Source organism: Pelophylax lessonae (assembly GCF_965119305.1).
Source record: "Pelophylax lessonae genome assembly, chromosome: 3".
Classification (NCBI taxonomy): Eukaryota; Metazoa; Chordata; class Amphibia; order Anura; family Ranidae; genus Pelophylax; species Pelophylax lessonae.
Genome location: NC_138770.1, coordinates 245,761,533 through 245,780,891, shown reverse-complemented (window position 1 = coordinate 245,780,891; position 19,359 = coordinate 245,761,533). Strand labels below are relative to the sequence as shown.

The window sequence follows — 19,359 nt, the reverse complement described above, 5'->3', positions numbered from 1 at the left end:
CAGTAAAAAGTTTCTTCTGAGCAGTTTTTTAAAATTTTTAATGGTAAATGGGTAGTTCTGTTTATATTCATTTGGCCACATGACAAGAGTAGGGAGGAAAAGACTGTCAAGTCAAATTTCTCTGCCCATTTGGCCTGATATGGGGATGATTGGGATCCCCATTTTCTGTTTTTCTATATATGTTTGCCCCTTGCTACCCTATATTGGAGAATGGAGGGGCAAGGAGAGAAAAATGTAACATGTTCCACATTGTGTTATCATGTACAATTAGATTACATTTATTCTAAAACCAGTGTGATTGCCATAGGTTCAGGGTCTACATAGAGGCTTTATTATGTATATACAGGAGGTGGCTAGGTTTTAGGCAATGCTACATCCACTATATCTCAGTAGTAACTCCTGTTTCTAAAGTGCCTCCTAATATGTGCCACCTTTTTTGCATCTTCATTCTTTTTTCATGTATGCAAATGTATGGGCCTGCTGTGGTAATCTTTAAATGTGAAATTGACATGCAATATGTAACACTGGACAGGATGTCCAATTGTATTTGCACAATGTCTTAAATATAGATTTAAAAAAAAACGAAGAAAATCTGACTGGTTGCCGCTGCTCTGGAGTTTAATGGGAATAATCACTTTGTTTTACCTGCTATTTGCTTAGTTCTTAAATGAAAGTAGAATGATAGGTAAACCTCTTTTGTGACCTTCCTGTCAAAATAGGGAAGTACTTAAAAGCATAGCACCTAATAAAAAAGTGCTATGATATCAATGGGGTGGGGAAACCTGTCTGTTTTTTTTTTTTTTTTTCATCCTGGTTACCTTGCTGTGTAAAAGTATTTAGTTTTTGGCAACCTGTCTGCATAAAACATTAATGTCGCTAACTTCCTATTACCTCCACCTTCTGCATGTTTAGCCAGAAGAAAGTAGGCAAAACGATTAAAAACTGGTCAGATCGTGCCTACCTATCAAATCTTCCTCTAATATCTATAGCAACATTTTCACTAGCCTAAAAAATGTTCTCTAAACACCTTTCCTTACACCGTATGGATTTCCAGATACTAGCCCTAAACACAATGTGCTATGTATATAATTAACATACAACCTTTTCCTCTCCTCCACACTAATGTACAGCCTTCTCCTCTCCTCCACAGTAATATACAACCTTCTCCTCTCCTCTCCTCTACACTAACATACAACCTTCTCCTCTTCTCTATACTAATCTACAACTTTCCCCTCTCCTCTATGCTAACAAACAACCTTCTCCTCTACTCTATGCCCTTCAACTGAGTTAGGTTTTTCTAACTATGATGAGGAGGGCAAAGCGAATAGCCTTTTCAGACAATAGCCTCTAAAGACAGCAAGAGAAAACACGGAGAACCGTGCAATTTTCAGTGAGATGTATGGAATATTTTTTTTTCTTATTTTTCCTATAAATACATTAAGTATAGCCTCAGCTGGAGGAGAGCGTGGGAATTCAGAATCAGTCTTAAAGAAACACTGAGGTTGATTTACTAAAGGCAAATAGACTCTGCAAGTGCAGTTGCTCCAAAGCTTAGTAAATGAGGGAAAGCTCTGCTGACTTTCATCGTCCAATTATGAAGCTTCACCAAATTTACTACACTAAGCTCTGGCGTAACTGCACTTGCAAAGTACACAATCTATTTGGCTTTAGTAAATCAACCCCATGGTCTCATTGAGAACTCCCCTTCCTAGTGCTCTCCCATTATGTCATCAGTGAATTTCAGGCGTTCAGTAGGGATTACATTTACTTTCTCTTCATCCTTGCAAGCTGTCAAGCGAGTTAGAGCCTTTTTGGAGCATTTTGTTTGGGTTTTAGTAGCCACAAGGCTAGATTCTGGGTAGGTTTTCCCCTATCAAGGATCAAAATTTTATATAAGTTGGCATTATAATGTGTGTATATTCGCCCAAAAATAGGTCTATTCTTTTTTTGGATTGTTATATTTGATGAAATTCAGACCAAACAATTGCAAACTTTTTTAAATGCAACAATTTTTTGGTCATCAAAAAATGTTTAGTCACCAGCGTTCCAAATTTTCATGCTATTATGCTAAATATTTCATGCTATGCTAAATATTGAGCTGGTAGGAATTTAAATATATCCCTGCTTTCCAATCAAAGGCCAGAACAATTTGAATTACTTCCCATCATATCAATGTGTAAAAGAAATCTCTGGATCAGACATGAATGCGTGTTCAAAGTTGAAATTTTTTTTTTAAAACATGCACTGAGGCCAATTGCATATGTTTTTGTAAAGCCATATATGTATGTGAACTGCTTCTAGACAGACCACATTGCATTCCAATGGAAAAGGGCAGTCTGATCTGCCAAGTATAAGTGATATACAGTTTAAGACTATTGTTTTTAATAAATAATTATAGCTATGTGAATGTACTATTGTATTATTCATCGAGGCTATATATTCTTCAACCTTATTGTGAAGTCAAGATGGAATGTGGGTGGAAAATGAATTAAGTCACCAGCATTCTTTAGTGGGAAACCCATAAAAAAGGTATTGTTCTTGAAAGGCTAATCAACATTAAATTCACATCACTCACTTCATGCTGGAAAAGACACAAGAATTCCTTTGGAAAATAATGCAAAAAATCCTGTTCGCAACTACCACACAGATGTGATAAGGAACACGTGCAACTGCTCGGCAAGCTAATGAATTTCTCATTCATGGAACGTTTTTCATAAAGGAGATTATGGACAAATGATTACAGTGTGGAAAGCCAAAATGAAACGACGGCCTTTCTTTACATGAAAGGGACTGCTGAAAACATATTATTTGACCGTCATCTGTTTTTCAGTACATTGTGTAAGACTACCAGGAATTCAAAAGCTTTGGTGAAAATGTGGAACAGAAAGATTCTCATGGTTTGTCATGCCACTATGGCTCAGTATGTGGACAGAATGAACCATAGTAGGGACTGTGAAAGACTATGGACAGCGTATGTCAGCAGTCCTGCTTGTGTTCTAACACAGAACAAATCACTCCAAACCTTTTCCATTACTCCAGAGCCTACAATAATGAAATGTGTCACTGGAGTATTCTGTGAAAAGATGTGCTTTGTTAACAGCTATTAATGTTGCAGCAGCTTATCTGGAGGGGTCTTCTATGTGTCTAAAGGACAGCTATAACAAAAATGGCTTTATTATGCAAATAATTGTAATATTTACGTTATACAATTTTTATCTTTAAGGTGTATTTAAGCCAAAATGTTTTATTAGTTTTGAGTATCAGGCTTTTATTGCTGCTGTGTTCCCCTTGGTGAGCTTCACCCACTCTATTTGTTCAACTGATCATTTTCACTATAACTGAAAATAAAGGGGAAATAATAGTTTACATGTTTACATTAAAATGGCCTGCTTTGTATAAAACCCTTTATAGACTAAATCAGATATCAACTCTGAATGTAAAGATATGCAGTAGGGTGCACAGCGGGGAAGGCACTTATTTGCACATATGGTGGAATTTCCCATTGATTAAAAACTTTGGGAGGGAGTAGAGCAGATAAAATATTGTCGACGAATCTCGAACCAACCCCCGCGATGGTACTGCTTTCAGTAATCCAGGGTCCCATGTCTTTAATTAGGAACTAGCTACTTAGGTTCTTTCTCTGTGCAGCTAGAACCTTAATTCCTTAGACGTTGGCAATCTACAAAACCTCCAGAGATTGGGGAATGGATAGTAGAGATGTGTTATTTGATGAGAATGGAAGAAATGATTGCCCAACAACAGGCTAGACATAAGGGGTTTAGGGTAAAATGGACCCAGTGGGTTGTATATATGGAAACATTGAAGTAGCCTTCGGACCTAATTTTATTTGACTTATTTTGAATTGAACAAGAATAGATCAGCAAACATTAATAGGGATCTTTTCCCTTTCTTAAATGAAAAAGCAAAGTGCTCTTCCTTCAATTTTTTTTTTCATTTTATTTTTTATTAAAAATGAGAGGAAGTTATGTTATATAAATTTGTACATTTTCTTTTTTTTTTTTTTGAATATGGAAATATTTTTGTTTTCCTTTTCTTCCCTTCTTCCTTTCTGTACCCTATTAATATGAAAATATCAATAAAAAATGAAAAATGCACCCTAAAAAAATAAACGTTTAAAAAAACGCCCTGCTTCACACTCTCACTAGGTAGCGATGTTACAGGACAGCATATCTTGCAGAAATGTTGTGTGTGGATGGGTGAATTAATAAATTAGACTGCCATAATAAATGCCACCAAAAATCAGATACCTGCATTCTCAGTTATTTGGTCTGTTTAGATCACCATGTGGATATGCTGGCATTTGGTTGCAGCTTGCTCCCTGTAAAAAAATGTGGAGGAGATTCTTTCTCACAGAACTGCAGCACATTTTCAGATGCACCAAAGAACATATTGTAACCTCAGTGTTTCCAACAGTGTCAATTGAAATACATTCAATATTTTTTTAGGACATGCTAGCATTTGGTCTTTTAAGCCATCACAAGTACATTTTTAGGTAGACAGTCCTCTAATATTTTTGTGAAGGTGTAATGGGTGGCAACCTGAGGCCGAAAAATAAGAAAACGACATCACATGGAGTGGTGACCAACTTCAAGAAATTCCAGTATTGACCTAATAATATACTTGTGTATACTAGTGTATCTAAACCCAAAAACAACATTTTTATACAGTGAAGCTTAGCAGTCCTTAGATGTGATGGGTGCAATTATTTTCTTTATTTTTCAGGGTTTTCTACTACCGTACTTAACCTAGTATTCCTGGCAGAAACACACTTGCCCTAGGGTTTCAATGCACACTCTGTGCTGTATCTGTGAAAGAGTGAGCAATGTTGTTACCCTAAGCAGTGTTCCTTTTTTGAAATCCGAGCACCTACTTCTCACCTAATCTCAATAACATAGGGGAGGTGTTCTGAAGTCCAAAAAGAAATAGCTAGGAAGACTAATAACTTTGTTTGAAATTTAAAGAGGAGCTCCAGCCTCCACCCCCAAAAAAAAAAAAATGAAGAACTGTAGCTGCTGATAGGAAACGTACCTGTCCAGGGATCTCGCAATGTCGGCACACCAGCCAATGTTTCAATCGGCTCTCGGGTGCTGCCGCCGCCATTCTTTGTAAGGTAACCCGGCAGTGAAGCCTTGCAGCTTCACAGCCGATTCCCTACTGCACATGAGCGACGTGCAATGTGCTTTGTGAATGGCCCTATGGGAAGGAGGAGGGGGGCTGAACTTCAGGGGGACCTCAACCGGTACCTTTGAAACACAGGTACCCACTCACCCCGGAAGGTGCCAAATGTGGCAGCAGAGGGGGTGGGGGGAGCAAACAAGCTCTGTTTAAAGCTCCACTTTAAAGTAGTTGTAAACCCCCCTCTGTAAGTTGTACCTATAGGTAAACCTATAATAATGCTTACCTATATGTACTGTAAATATCTCCTAAACTTGCACTGTTTAGGAGATATGTACTGTATAGTGCGCAGATGATGTCATTGGCGTGTGCGCTCTGAAAGAATGGTCACCCATGCCGTTTCTTCAGAGCCCTGTGCTGTAACCGGCGGCTCCCATGTGCATGCGCGGGAGTGACGTCATGTGGCTCCCGGCCAGTAGCATAGCCGGAGTCTGGAAATCAGGAAGGAAGACGGCTGAAAATGGATGCGGCCTCCAGCGGGGACGTCAAGGGCTTCCTTTGGAGGTAAGTGTCACATAATGTGCTAGTATGTGATGCATACTAGCACAGTATGCTTTTACTTTTCAGGGGGGAAAAAATACACTGAGTTTATTCCTCTTTAAGTTTAATGTACAGGAAGTTACAAGGACACTGGATTTCTTACAGGATCGACACATATTTTTTTGCTACACACAGCAACTGAACTTAGCCTGAAAAAAAAATGAATTCAGCCACCACATCTAAGGGGTAAACTGCAATATACATATTTTTTTCTCTTTAGTTTTGATAGACTTTAACAACTTCCCATCCAGCGACGTACCAGTATATCGCTGGACTTTTGGTGGTTATACTGGGATGATGCCTGCAGCTGCATTGTGTCATTTTTTTAGAGCCAGCAGTCGGCTCTCTTGTAACAGCAATTGGAGTGGCTCACTAGCCGCTTGACTGCTATTACAAGCAGCAGGAGGGGACATTCCCCCCCTCTTGCCACCTTCCGCTGCTTTCCCGGACTCTCCCATTCCACGGGGAGACCCAAGCGACCAGCCAGCGCGTCTGTGGGCTGGCCTGACAACCAAGCAAAGCCAGGATCAGTGCCAGGACCGATCATAGTGTTTTGAATGCTTTTAGGTGCAGAGGAGGGATTATAGACCCCAGACCTCCCCATCAAGAGGACCTGTTACATGTCTATTGCTGTCACAAGGATGTTTACATTTCTTGTGACAATAAAAGTGATAAAAAAATGAAAGCAACAGTGTAAAAATAAATAAAATAAATTAATAATTTAAAAAAAAAAGTTAAAGTGCCCCCGTCCTCCTGCGCTTGCTCGCGAAACAGAATGCGTGCAGTAATTCCGCAAGCAAACAGTGATTGTCCCACAAATGTGAGGTATCACCACGAATGTCAGATCTAGCACCAGACTTCCTCTGTAAATCTAAAAGGGTAACCTGTAAAGGCTTTTAAACCATTGCATATGGATAGTAAAATTTACGTTGTTTGTCGCCGCTGCACAGGCGTGCGTAATTTTACATTTTGGCTTATGCGTTCAGTTTTTTCTTGCATTAAAATTCAAAAAAGGATTTTTTCTCAAAAAATTACATTTGAAAAACCACTGCGCAAATACTGTGTGACATAAAAAAATTGCAAAACCCACCAATTTATTCTCTAGGTCAGCCTTTCTCAACCTTTTCAACACAGAGGAACCCTTGAAATAAATATCTGGTCTCGGGGAACCCCTGCTAAATATTAAAAATCTACAACTCATGACACATTAGTGTAACAGTCAGTGGGAAGAATGCTCCTTACTCTTGTCATTATTGAGAAAAATTACTCCCTTACAGATAGCAAAAAGTAACAATGGTGACATTGGGAACTTATCAGAGAGGCAGAAATTGCCCATTGCTCAAGGAACCCCTAGTAACCTCAGGAGGAACCCTGGTTAAGAAACCCTGCTCTAGGGCCTCTGATTTAAAAAAATATATATATAATCTTTGGAAGTTCTAAGTAATATTCTAGCCAAAAATACTGATTGGTACATGTGAACAAAAAGTGCCAGAAAAGGCCTGGACTGGAAGTAGGTAACACTTATCCCTGGCTTAAAGCGTATTTCCACATTTTCAGTCAAATTTGATAAAACCCCACTATATGCATTTTCTGTATTTTATTGTATGGGAACCTGGGGGTCTAGACTTGTATGCATGATAGGAGAAATGGGGGACTCAAATGGCATAGAATCAAGGCTCAAGCGTGGATTCTTTATAACTAATAGGGAGGAAATGACCAACCCAAGGTCATCAAAGCTTGGTAAACACAGAGACTCTCTTGTTGGGTGGCTTCTATCTAATCATGGATTGTGGCCTGTGTGACCCTGTTCTTATTTTTAGTGAGGCATAACTTGGGAGTTTTCCAGGCCTTTGCTACATGTTAGAATTTTGAAGCAAGTAAAACGCACTTAAAAAATCTCTGCAGAGTAGATTCGCTTTTTTATTGCTCTGGTGAATATTGTTACTGGGACAGAAAATCACACTTTTGCAAATTTTTGGGTGTTAAGCACAATATAAAAAAAAATCTACGAAAATGAAATAAAATGTTTACAAAACTGTAGAGTGCTCTTATAGTAGCAGTGGACCCTATGATGCTTGTCAGAAAAGGCCATTCCTTTCCTATAATTAAAGGAGGGAAAACCCTAGCCACATGAGTGGATTAGACGTTAGCAACTGCTTCAGCATGACAACGGTTTGCAATATTTATATACCTCATGTGTGTTTCTCTCACTGAACATATTAGCCTTTAATTTTGACCTAAGGTTCCCTACCACAGCTGCTTAACCACAAGATGAAGGGAAACTCAACATCCGCCCTGTTTACACTTCCAGGAGACATGTGAGCTCTTCTGAAACATTAAACCACACAGCACATATGGGGGAGATGAGAGCTGCACAAAACTGACTGAACTGCAAAGAAATCATTTGAATATCTGTGTAATCCCAGGGCTTTTATTCGAAACAGACAGATGGTAGGTGTTACCTTTTATGGAATGCTCAACAGTTACAGACCTATTGGTTTCCTGATTTATGATGTATACATACACGCTAACGCTAACGTGCAGGTCAAAGGTTTGTTTCTGTGTATTTTTTACCTAATTTCTTTGCCTCGCCTTCATCTAGCATCCTGTTTTAATATTCACCAATCTAAATGTTGGTTCATTTGTAAACGGATGATATACATAAAAAAAAAAATAAGTGGACCATTTATGGAAGGTTAGATGATTTGCAAGTGAACAACTTTAAGTTCCAATAGGTAAAGCTTAATAGAGAAGTATGGGAGTGGGGTTAGAACCCTGTGCAGCCATGTGGGCAGATTCTGACCATATGGTTGCAATATTTCCAGAGTCTGGACCAGCTCTGGACCAGCTCTGTGATGTCAGCCTATGTCTGCTATAAATGGGTCGCAGGACTGCAGAACGAATTGCACTCCTGTGATCCACAGAAGTACAGCCAAATGAGCTTTGTCTGTACTTCTCGTTTAAAGCCCAACTTTGGCCTATTTTTATTTTTAGAAGAGGTCCCCAAGAGGTAAAAAAAAAAAATCAGCTCAAGCTGCAATACTCTCTTTTGGCTCTGTCCCCCACATAAATCCTTTTTGCCACATGATGCCCTCTAGGTTAAACAATAATGGGAAGAATTTCTGAGACTGCAGTGCGTCGTGGACCTGCCCATAAGAGGGCTTCATTGTGGAGCCCTATATTCACAGTGTAATGATACAGAGAGCAGTGCCGACTTCATATCAGCACTGCTATCTACATCCTCAAGAAGGGCCCAGCATGGGAGAAGGGAAGAGGACTTAGAATATGACATGATCAGCCTCAGAACATCTAGAATAGGTAGGTATAACAAAAGGCATAAAACACTGTCGTGGAACCATCTGCAAGAAAGGGGTTGCAATTAGGGAACGGGAGTTGGACTTTAAAGAAAAATGCCCTTAAAGGACATATGAGCTGCTATGGATGACATCCTACTAAATATACTGGCTGTCTGGCTTTCAGGCTGATCCAAAGGCTTTAGGACCAATTCACATTAACTTGAGCTAAAATGTATGGAAAATGCATATACATTTCCATCCATTTTAGTTGTACTTTAACGCGTGCTGACACATATTTTGATGTCCATTGAAATATATTTTGATGTCCATTGACATGTATGCGTGGCGTTATGGTGTGAATAGGACACATTGGAAATTATTGTTTTCAGATGTCTTTCTGTTGATCTGCGTTTTACAGCTGCGCTGAAATGCAGATCAACACACTGGTGTGAATTATAATTTGTGGCTTTGGATGTACTGACATGAAACAAGTATGCAGTTCAGAAGTTCCAACACTACACCAACTACACGTTTTTCATACTTGTTCCAGGTTAGTGACTCTGAAGCCAGAGATAGCCAGGTAAGCAGAATTTTTAAAAGAATGTTAGAAATGAAAATCATGCAATATAATTTACCCTGCACTCCCAAATTTTTGTGCACTCTTTAAAAATCAATTAAGCCGCATTTTGCTCATTGCCATAAAACTGCGACTTTGCCATAAGAGCTAGTACAACATTCAATGGACACAGCTGTGTCTTGTCATTTTCCACAGGACAGCAGGTAATAAATATGATATTAATACCTGCTTTTTTTTTTAATTAAAAACTTTGGTAGGTTAGAGAGTAAAATTTCAGGAAAAACATTACAATCGGATAGTTGATAATTGACAAAAGCGATCTCCGTTCCATCAAGTAACGAATATATTCAAATTGCACAGACAATACAAAATAAAGCATATTTTCATTGAAATACTTGTTAGTCTTTCTAGAAAAAATGTGTATCAGTTCCCTCTCCATGTAGACTGCAAGCTCCCAGGACCATAGCCCTCTTAACTCTCTTACACTGAATTGTAATATTATTATTATTATTCTACAGGATTTATATAGCGTCAACAGTTTGCGCAGCGCTTTACAACATTAGGGCAAACAGTACAGTTACAATACAATTCAATACAGGAGAAATCAGAGGGCCCTGATCGTTAGAGCTTATAATCTAGAATGGAGGTTTAAGTGATACAAAAGGTAATAACTGTGGGGGATGAGCTGATGGAGAAAATAAAAGTACAGTTGTTAGGTGGTGGCAGTATAGGAGACTCTGAAAAGAAACGTTTTCAGGGATCACCTAAAGGTGGACAGAGTTGGAGATAGACAGATTGGGGTAGGGAATTCCAAAGAATGGGAAAGGCTCTGGAGAATTCCTGGAGGCGAGTATGGGAGGAGATCATGAGGGAGCTAGAGAGCAGGAGGTCTTGGGAGAAACGACTAGAACGATTTGGTTGGTATTTTTAGTGATGTAGCTCAGGGCAGTTTTGGATGGCTTTGTAAGTTATTGTTAGGATTTTGAATTTAATTAGTAGGGTGAGTGGCCACCAATGGAGGGATTGGCAGAGAGGGGTAGCAGACTCCGAACGGTTTGTACGGTGGATGAGTCTGGCAGCAGCATTTATGATGGGCTGAAGGGGGAAGAACCTATTTAAAGGTAAACCAATGAGGACAGAGTTGCATTAGTCGAGTCCCAGTAATACAGATAAAATAAAAAAAGGAAAATAAACCCCACGCCAAAAAATTGTTCCCCCAAAACCCATACCAGACCCTTATCTGAGCATGCAACCTGGCAAGTCAGGAAAAGGAGGGATGAGTGAGCTGCCCCCTCCTGAACCATACTAGGCCACATGGGGGGGGTAGCCTGGTATAGGGCAGGGGGGACAAGGGCCTCTTCTTGACAACCCTGGGCTGTGGTTGGTGGGGTCTGTTGGTGGGGGTCTTATTGGAATCTGGAAGCCCCCTTTAACAAGGATCTCCTTACATCGTATCAATACCCATTCACCAAAAAAGTGTGAAAAAGTAAAAAAGGAAATAGTTTTTTGACAAGTCCTTTATTAAAAAGAAAAAAGAAAAAAAATTGTGTCTCTCGATGTAAATCCATCGTCAATCACAACGCCTGCTGACCCGAAAAAAAGGAAAATTGCAAAAAACGCTTTGCCTTCTAAAAGGCTACCTGTCGTATGCCCGCTCTTTGGCTTTGACAGTTCTTTTTTAGGCAAGGGGCAGGGCCACCAGGTTACGTCACTCAGCGGCACCACCCCCTTCTGACATCACTTGACGACAGAAGGGGAGGTCTCCGCCCGATACCCATTTACATAGGTGGGGGGATCTGGGGGTCTCCTTGTTAAATCGTTATTGTGTTGTTGGTGAAGAACAGGAAGTAGTTGATTGTCTAGCTTAGATAAGACTTTCTAAGCTACACAAGCAGCTAGCCAGAAAATAAATAATATTAAAGATAAAAATATTTAACATACTATTAATAGGAACTTTTTTTTTTGTTCATTTTTGACTGGAGTTTCCCTTTAATGCTTTAAAATATATCTAAACTCCAAAATAAAAATGTAATTTATTGCAGATTACCAGTCCTTAGATGTGGTGGCTGCATTCGTTTATTTTTTCCAGATTAGAATATTTTCAGCAAGTACAGAAAATATCTGTATATTTCACCAGAACAGCAATGACCTGGTCTTCTGTGACCTTAAAGGTATTGTAAAGTCTCATTTTTTCCCCTATAAAAATTACAAACATGTTATATACTTACCCCCCTCTGTGCAGTGGAATTGCACAGAGCAGCCCAGATCCTCCTCTTTTTGGGTCCGCCTTCTGTGATCCTGACCCCTCCCTCCTGTTCAATGCCCCCACAGCAAGCATCTTGCTATTGGGGCAACCAAGCCGAGTAACAGCTCCCTGTGTCCATCCAGACACGGACCTCCTGCCCCGCCCTTCTCTCCCCTGGTTGGCTAGCTGCCTTTGATTGAAAGCAGCAGCAGCCAATGGCACCTCTGCTGTGTCTAAGCCAATCAGGAGGGAGAATCTCGGCTGAGACACTCACTGGACATCGCTGAACAGAGAGGGACCTTAGGTAAGTGTTAGGGGGCCTGAGGGAGCTGCTGCACACAGAAGGCTTTTTATCTTAATGCATAGAATTACAACTCTTTTTAAAGACTTACCTTTCTAGTGTAACCTACCTGTCCATCAATTTACCATGAAAGGGAGAAATGATATATATATTGTAAGGGGGGCAGGCTCAACTTTAGAAATGGCAGTAGTAAACCATGTATGGAACAAGGGAGCCAGGAATACTTCAAGCAGGTTTGTCCTGCACTTTTATTTTAGCAAGGCAGCAAACAAACACAGCTTCAATACAGGAATATGATCAGGTTACTAGGTAGGATGTGGACCTAGTAATGGAGGTTTTATCCTACCCAAAGCTCTACAAAGGCTCTGAGTTCCAGGACTCAGAGCAGAATGTATGATTCTGAGAAAACTATTCAGCCTTGCAATATACATATTATATAAAGTGGGTACGGAAAGTATTCAGACCCCCTTAAATTTTTCACTCGTTGTTATATTGCAGCCATTTGCTAAAATCATTTAAGTTCATTCTTCTTCCTCATGAATGTACACATAGCACCCCATACTGACAGAAAAACACAGAATTGTTGACATTGTTTCAGATTTATTAAAAAAGAAAAACTGAAATATCACATGGTCCTAAGTATTCAGACCCTTTGCTGTGACACTCATATATTTAACTCAGGTGCTTTCCATTTCTTCTGATCATCCTTGAGATGGTTCTACACCTTCATTTGAGTCCAGCTGTGTTTGATTATACTGATTGGACTTGATTAGGAAAGCCACACACCTGTCTATATAAGACCTTCCAGATCACAATGCATGTCAGAGCAAATGAGAATCATGAGGTCAAAGGAACTGCCTGAAGAGCTCAGAGACAGAATTGTGGCAAGGCACAGATCTGGCCAAGGTTACAAAAAAATTTCTGCTGCACTTAAGGTTCCTAAGAGCACAGTGGCCTCCATAATCCTCAAATGGAAGACGTTTGGGACGACCAGAACCCTTCCTAGAGCTGGCCATCAGGCAAAACTGAGCTATCGGGGGAGAAGAGCCTTGGTGAGAGAGGTAAAGAAGAACCCAAAGATCACTGTGGCTGAGCTCCAGAGATGCAGTCAGGAGATGGGAGAAAGTTGTAGAAAGTCAACCATCACTGCAGCCCTCCACCAGTCGGGGCTTTATGGCAGAGTGGCCCGACGGAAGCCTCTCCTCAGTGTAAGACACATGAAAGCCCGCATGGAGTTTGCTAAAAAACACCTGAAGGACTCCAAGATGGTGAGAAATAAGATTCTCTGGTCTGATGAGACCAAAATAGAACTTTTTGGCCTTAATTCTAAGCGGTATGTGTGGAGAAAACCAGGCACTGCTCATCACCTGTCCAATACAGTCCCAACAGTGAAGCATGGTGGTGGCAGCATCATGCTGTGGGGGTGTTTTTCAGCTGCAGGGACAGGACGACTGGTTGCAATCGAGGGAAAGATGAATGCGGCCAAGTACAGGGATATCCTGGACAAAAACCTTCTCCAGAGTGCTCTGGACCTCAGACTGGGCCGAAGGTTTACCTTCCAACAAGACAATGACCCTAAGCACACACACACTAAAATAACGAAGGAGTGACTTCACAACAACTCCGTGACTGTTCTTGAATGGCCCAGCCAGAGCCCTGACTTAAACCCAATTGAGCATCTCTGGAGAGACCTAAAAATGGCTGTCCACCAACGTTTACCATCCAACCTGACAGAACTGGAGAGGATCTGCAAGGAGGAATGGCAGAGGATCCCCAAATCCAGGTGTGAAAGACTTGTTGCATCTTTCCCAAAAAGACTCCTGGCTGTATTAGATCAAAAGGGGGCTTCTACCAAATACTGAGCAAAGGGTCTGAATACTTAGGACCATGTGATATTTCAGTTTTTCTTTTTTAATAAATCTGCAACAATGTCAACAATTCTGTGTTTTTCTGTCAGTATGGGGTGCTATGTGTACATTCATGAGGAAGAAGAATGAACTTAAATGATTTTAGCAAATGGCTGCAATATAACAAAGAGTGAAAAATTTAAGGGGGTCTGAATACTTTCCGTACCCACTGTATATATATATATATATATATATATATATATATATATATATATATATATATGCACACATATGCAGCACAGATAGACATATATTTAAAAGTTTTTTTATAACAATAAAAGCAAACAGAATTGTTGTTGATAAACTTTATAGGGTGACAAAGGCACAGTTCACAAAAGCACAGGCTTCTCATACCTAAAATCTGCTTTTGCTGCTGATGACATCTGCTTTTTAATTCATTTTCTGCGTCACGTGAATCTTGAAGCTGCTGGGAGGTTAAAGCAAGAGACTTGCAGACAGAATCCTGATTTTTTACTTGAGTTTGAAGGGAAACATTTTCTGCCTGCAATTCTGACAGATGTTCTTGAAGTCCAGTCATTTCTAAAGTAGTAATTAAAATAAAAAAGTATTGTGCTGAAAAGGACATTCGCAAAAAATGGACAAATGTTAAATTATCAGACAGCAAGGCGGAATCGTCAGTTTTACGAATAGGCATTATCTGTCACTAAGCCTGTCACAAGTTTTATTAACAATCATGCTTATCAATGAAAAAAATGTTCATAATGTACAGTACGTTGCCACAAAGAGACTATAAGAGCAGCTCCTCATCTGTTACACTGTGAGGTTGATTTACAAAGGTGATAGAGAAGTCATAATACGCAAAGTAAATTTTATTTTAGCTTAGTGAATGTGGAAAAGCTTTGCTCTATTCAATTATCCAATCATGCATGCAATTTTTTTAAATTTTCCTTGCACATGATTGGGGGTTCTTTGAAAAGTGAATTTTCACTTAGCTTTAACTTAATTCTTAGGCAAAGTAAAAATTCACTTAGCAAAGTGAACTTCCCTAAATTAACCACACAGACTCATGTGTCTACAGTAGGGATAAGAAGGAGGTTTTGTCACAAAAACAGTGATTTTGTTAAAATGTCATCAAACGTAGCTTCTAATTTTGCCATGATGCACTGGAAAAGAAACAAAACTAATAAAACCATGAGTGCATAATCAATAACAATGCAGTGTAGTGTATCCAAGACCAACCAATACATACAATTAATATAGATTTACATGATTCATACAAAATATCCATGGCGAACTGAGCTGGAAGTCAAAATCAGGTACCCGCTACCCCACCAAAAGGTGCCAAATGTGGCAGCAGATGGGGGGGGGGGGGGCAGACAAGCGGAGCTTCCCCTTTTGGGTGGAGCTCTGCTTTAAGTTATCACTTATTTTATACTTGTGCATCCAACCAATAAAAATTGTGCTGCTTAAAAATACAGAAGTATATACATAATAAAAAAAAATAATATATGAACAATATATTTATTTTGTTCTTTATTTATTTATGTATATATGTATGTATTAATTAAGCAGCACAATTTTTGGGTTGGATGCACAAGTATAAAATAGGTGGTACTGAAGCACGTGGAATTGTTTATGTGAAATATATATTTATGAGTCATGTACATTTATAATAATTGTATGTATTGGATGGTCTTAGAATCACTGCACTATTTTTTGATTTTTATTTATACTATGATTTAGTAATTGCACAGGAGTGTTTTAATAGCTTCCACAAGTACTATTATATATATATATATATATATATATATATATATATATATATATATGATTAGGAGCAGCACAGGTGTACTTATTTCCATTTTATAATATGAGTGCACAATGCTTCTAGCTGTGAGACCTTGACCCTCGGATTGATTTACTACAAATTAAGAGTGCAAACTTTGGTGCAAATGTAGTAAATCAACCACTTTGTGACATAGCTTTGTTTATAAACAAAGCCATTTCTGATCTGTCACTGTGTAAAATGACTTTTTTACTTGTACGCCAATAAAGCCATGGATCATCATGTCAGAGCTGACATTGCAATCACATAAATTATGGATAAACAAAGGGATATGTTACATGCAAGGTTATCATTGCTGTTATTGACACAAGAACAGTTCCAAAATAGTTAAAAGGTGCTTCCCTTAGTTTCAGGAGCCATTTAAATCCTGCTGCAGCCTCTAAAGCATCTTGCTATTGCCTCTCATTTATAGCAAGATGTTTTTGCCGAATGGAAAACTATCCTGATTCCTGCTGACGTTCTGCAGAAGCAAAATTCCTAATTTTACTTTCCCCTAGCCCACAGTTAGACTACGATAACAAGTATAATTTGGACTATTCTCAAGCGTTACAATGATTACATCAGGACTTACAAGCAAACATAAAAGAACAGAGAGTGCTTACAAAAATGAAATAGCTTTCTTGGCATAACTGAAAGTAAACCTGTCACAAATCTGATAGTTGTAAATGCACACTTGATGACGCTATGCATTAACAGGAGTTACCGCCTGTCAAAGTAACATTCCAAAACAATTAATAGATCCAGACTTAAGTAGCTTGACATTCCATGCAAATCTTGATTTTGTATTTAATGAATTGTATTGGTACCTGTCTTCTAAGCTTCCTACTAGTTTCCCTATTCATAGATAACCTCAGATACCAATAAGAGGATTGAGAGGTGGGTGGGGACAGGCACCAGAAACAAGAAAGGCGTATGCAAAAGTTTATTGACATCTCTGGGCAAAAAGAATTTAACAGAACATAAACCTCATGCAGTTTATTATCTTTTGCTCAATTTCAATTACCCAGGTCTGTGTCAAGTTTGGTAAAAAAAATGATAGTGTTTTTTGTACTCCCCATACTCTCTAGTAGCTCATTAGGGGACACAAGACTCCATCCTTTTACCCAGAGTGTATAGGTGCCACCTCTAGGCTGGTCACTATACAAAGGCAAAAAGGGCATAGACACATCTAGTGGATATATCACTGCATGTGCAGCAAAACTCAGGAGTAGCAAAGAGTGAACAACTCATGGGATGGCATGTAAACACCTGGGGGAAAAGATTTTCTGGTTAAGTACAAAAAATCCTATTCTGGCTCTTTCACACGGGCGATCATTTTATACGTTTTTATTCTCCGGTACGGTCCTTTTTTTTTTTTTTTCACGGAGCGGATGACACTTGTGTCATCCACTCCGTATGTCCGCATATCATCCCATCCGTTTGCGGATGATATACGGACATAATGTAAGTCTATGGGCATTGCGGGTGTCAGCGAATGACACCGCTGACATCCGATTTTGCTTCCTTTCCGTTTTTTGAACGGAGGAAAAATATGGGTTCTGTTCCGTTACAAAAAACGGAACAGAACTGAAAGGACGAAAATCGGATGTCAGCGGATGGTCATCCTCTGACATCTGCAATGCCATTGACTTACATTATGTCCGTAAATCATCCGCAAAAAAAAAGGGCCCGTGTGAAAGGGCCCTTCCTGAGATGTATGCCAACCTCCCACACACATAGAAAAAGGGGCATGGCACAGGACATAATACCACCAAACAGAAACAGAACCCTCAAGAACAATAGAGTAACTGAATCACATCACAATCTTCCTTACCTTATGTCCAGAGCTAGCATCCACCGATGTAGCCATGTTCACACAATAAAAAATTAGTAAATATGTGGACAAATGACCAGGTAGCAGAGTTGCAGGCCTGGGAGATGAAGTCATGTGACTAAAAGGCCAGGAAGCATCCACTACTCTAGTAGAAGGAGAGTTGACAGGGAGTGGAGGATCCCATACCTCCAAGAAATAAGCTTTCAAATCCAGAGATGGGTATCTCTTACAAGGACAAACTGGAGAAACATCTAAGATTCTGTCTTTTAAAAGGGAGGCTGTGGCTGCCAATTAAAGTCTGCCAGCCTTGACCACATCTAGTGCATGCAAGGCCAACTACTTCCTATGAGAAGGTCACTAATAGACAGTCAGGTTCACAATGTTCTTCCTAAACCTTAAAAAAGAAGGCCAGGGAATCAGACAACCTTTTTCTTTAAAAGGTAAGGAAGGGTGCCTTGGAAGACCACCAGAGACCATCCTAGCCAAAGCATTGATCCAGCAGGCCTGGAAAAATAAATCCTACCTACATAAACTGAACTTTGCTGTGTATGTAGGCTTATAGCCACTAGATGGCGACTTGCATAGTGGACAACAGGGGTGTCAAACTCAATTTCATTGAGGACCGCAACAGCAATATGGTTGCCCTAAAAGGGCCGGTTGTACCTGTAAGACTATATAAACGCATCTACTCTTTATCATATTAAATAATTGCCTCTGCAATTATTACTAGTTTTGGTAATAACTAATACTTAAAGGAGTTGTAAAGGCAGAAGATTTTTTTAAGATAAAAAAAACTGTCTGTCTGTGTGGAGCAACTCCCCTCAACCTCCCTAATACTTACCTGAGCCCCATCTCTATCCAGCGATGTTGCAGGAGTGTCTCAGCTGTCCGGGACTCCCCTCCTCATTGGGTAAGAGAGCAGAGTGGCACGATTGGCTCCTGCTGCTGTCAAAGTCAGTCAGTCAATCAGAAGAGAGAGGGGGGGCGGGGCCAGGTCACGGCTCCGTGTCTGAATAGACACAGGGAGCTGTGACTTGGCTCCGGTGCCCCCACAGCAAGCAGCTTGCTGTGGGGGCACTTAACAAGAGGGAGGGGCTAGGAGCACAGAAGAGGGACCCAAGAAGAGATGGATCCGGGCCACTCTGTGCAAAACCAACTGCACAGAACGGGTAAGTCTAACGTGTTTGTTATTAAAAAAAAAGAAAAATGGGACTTTACAATCACTGTAAGTTGCTGAGACCAGAGAAGGAAGAGACAAGGGGGTGCTGCGGCTGCTCAGAGAAGCGCAGGATCTGTAGGAGGAGTTCTGTCCTCCTTTCTGCTGCCAACTGCGGAGACAAGGTGGGGGTGGAGATGAGGGGGTTCCACAGCTGCAGGAGAGGTCCGAGGGCCACATGAAATGGCCTGGAGGGCTGAATTCAACCTGTCAAGCTTGTGTTTGACACATGTGCTGTACAAACTCCTGGCATCGGCAGCTATACCCCATACTAAGCAGGATCTTGTCCTATGTCTCCCAATAAATGCTGAGAAAACTTACTAGAAAGGTAAATTTTAAAATAATGAATCTGATACATACAGTAACAATGCATAGACTGTTTTGCAGGATATTAGTATCCATGTATCTTACTGTCGTCAATGCCTATTTTCTGTAAGTGTGTCATTTTTAGCATTGCTGAG

General features: G+C 39.9%; 1 protein-coding gene across 1 annotated transcript in view; it reads right to left on the bottom strand.

The window, feature by feature from the left end:
- The window catches only part of LEKR1 (leucine, glutamate and lysine rich 1), a 285,005-nt gene that overhangs the window by 117,539 nt on the left and 148,107 nt on the right, over positions 1-19,359 (bottom strand). Inside the window, exon 6 of the mRNA XM_082251303.1 lies at positions 14,417-14,602. Coding sequence (XP_082107429.1) covers positions 14,417-14,602 — 186 coding nt within the window. The remainder of the gene's footprint in view (positions 1-14,416; positions 14,603-19,359) is intronic.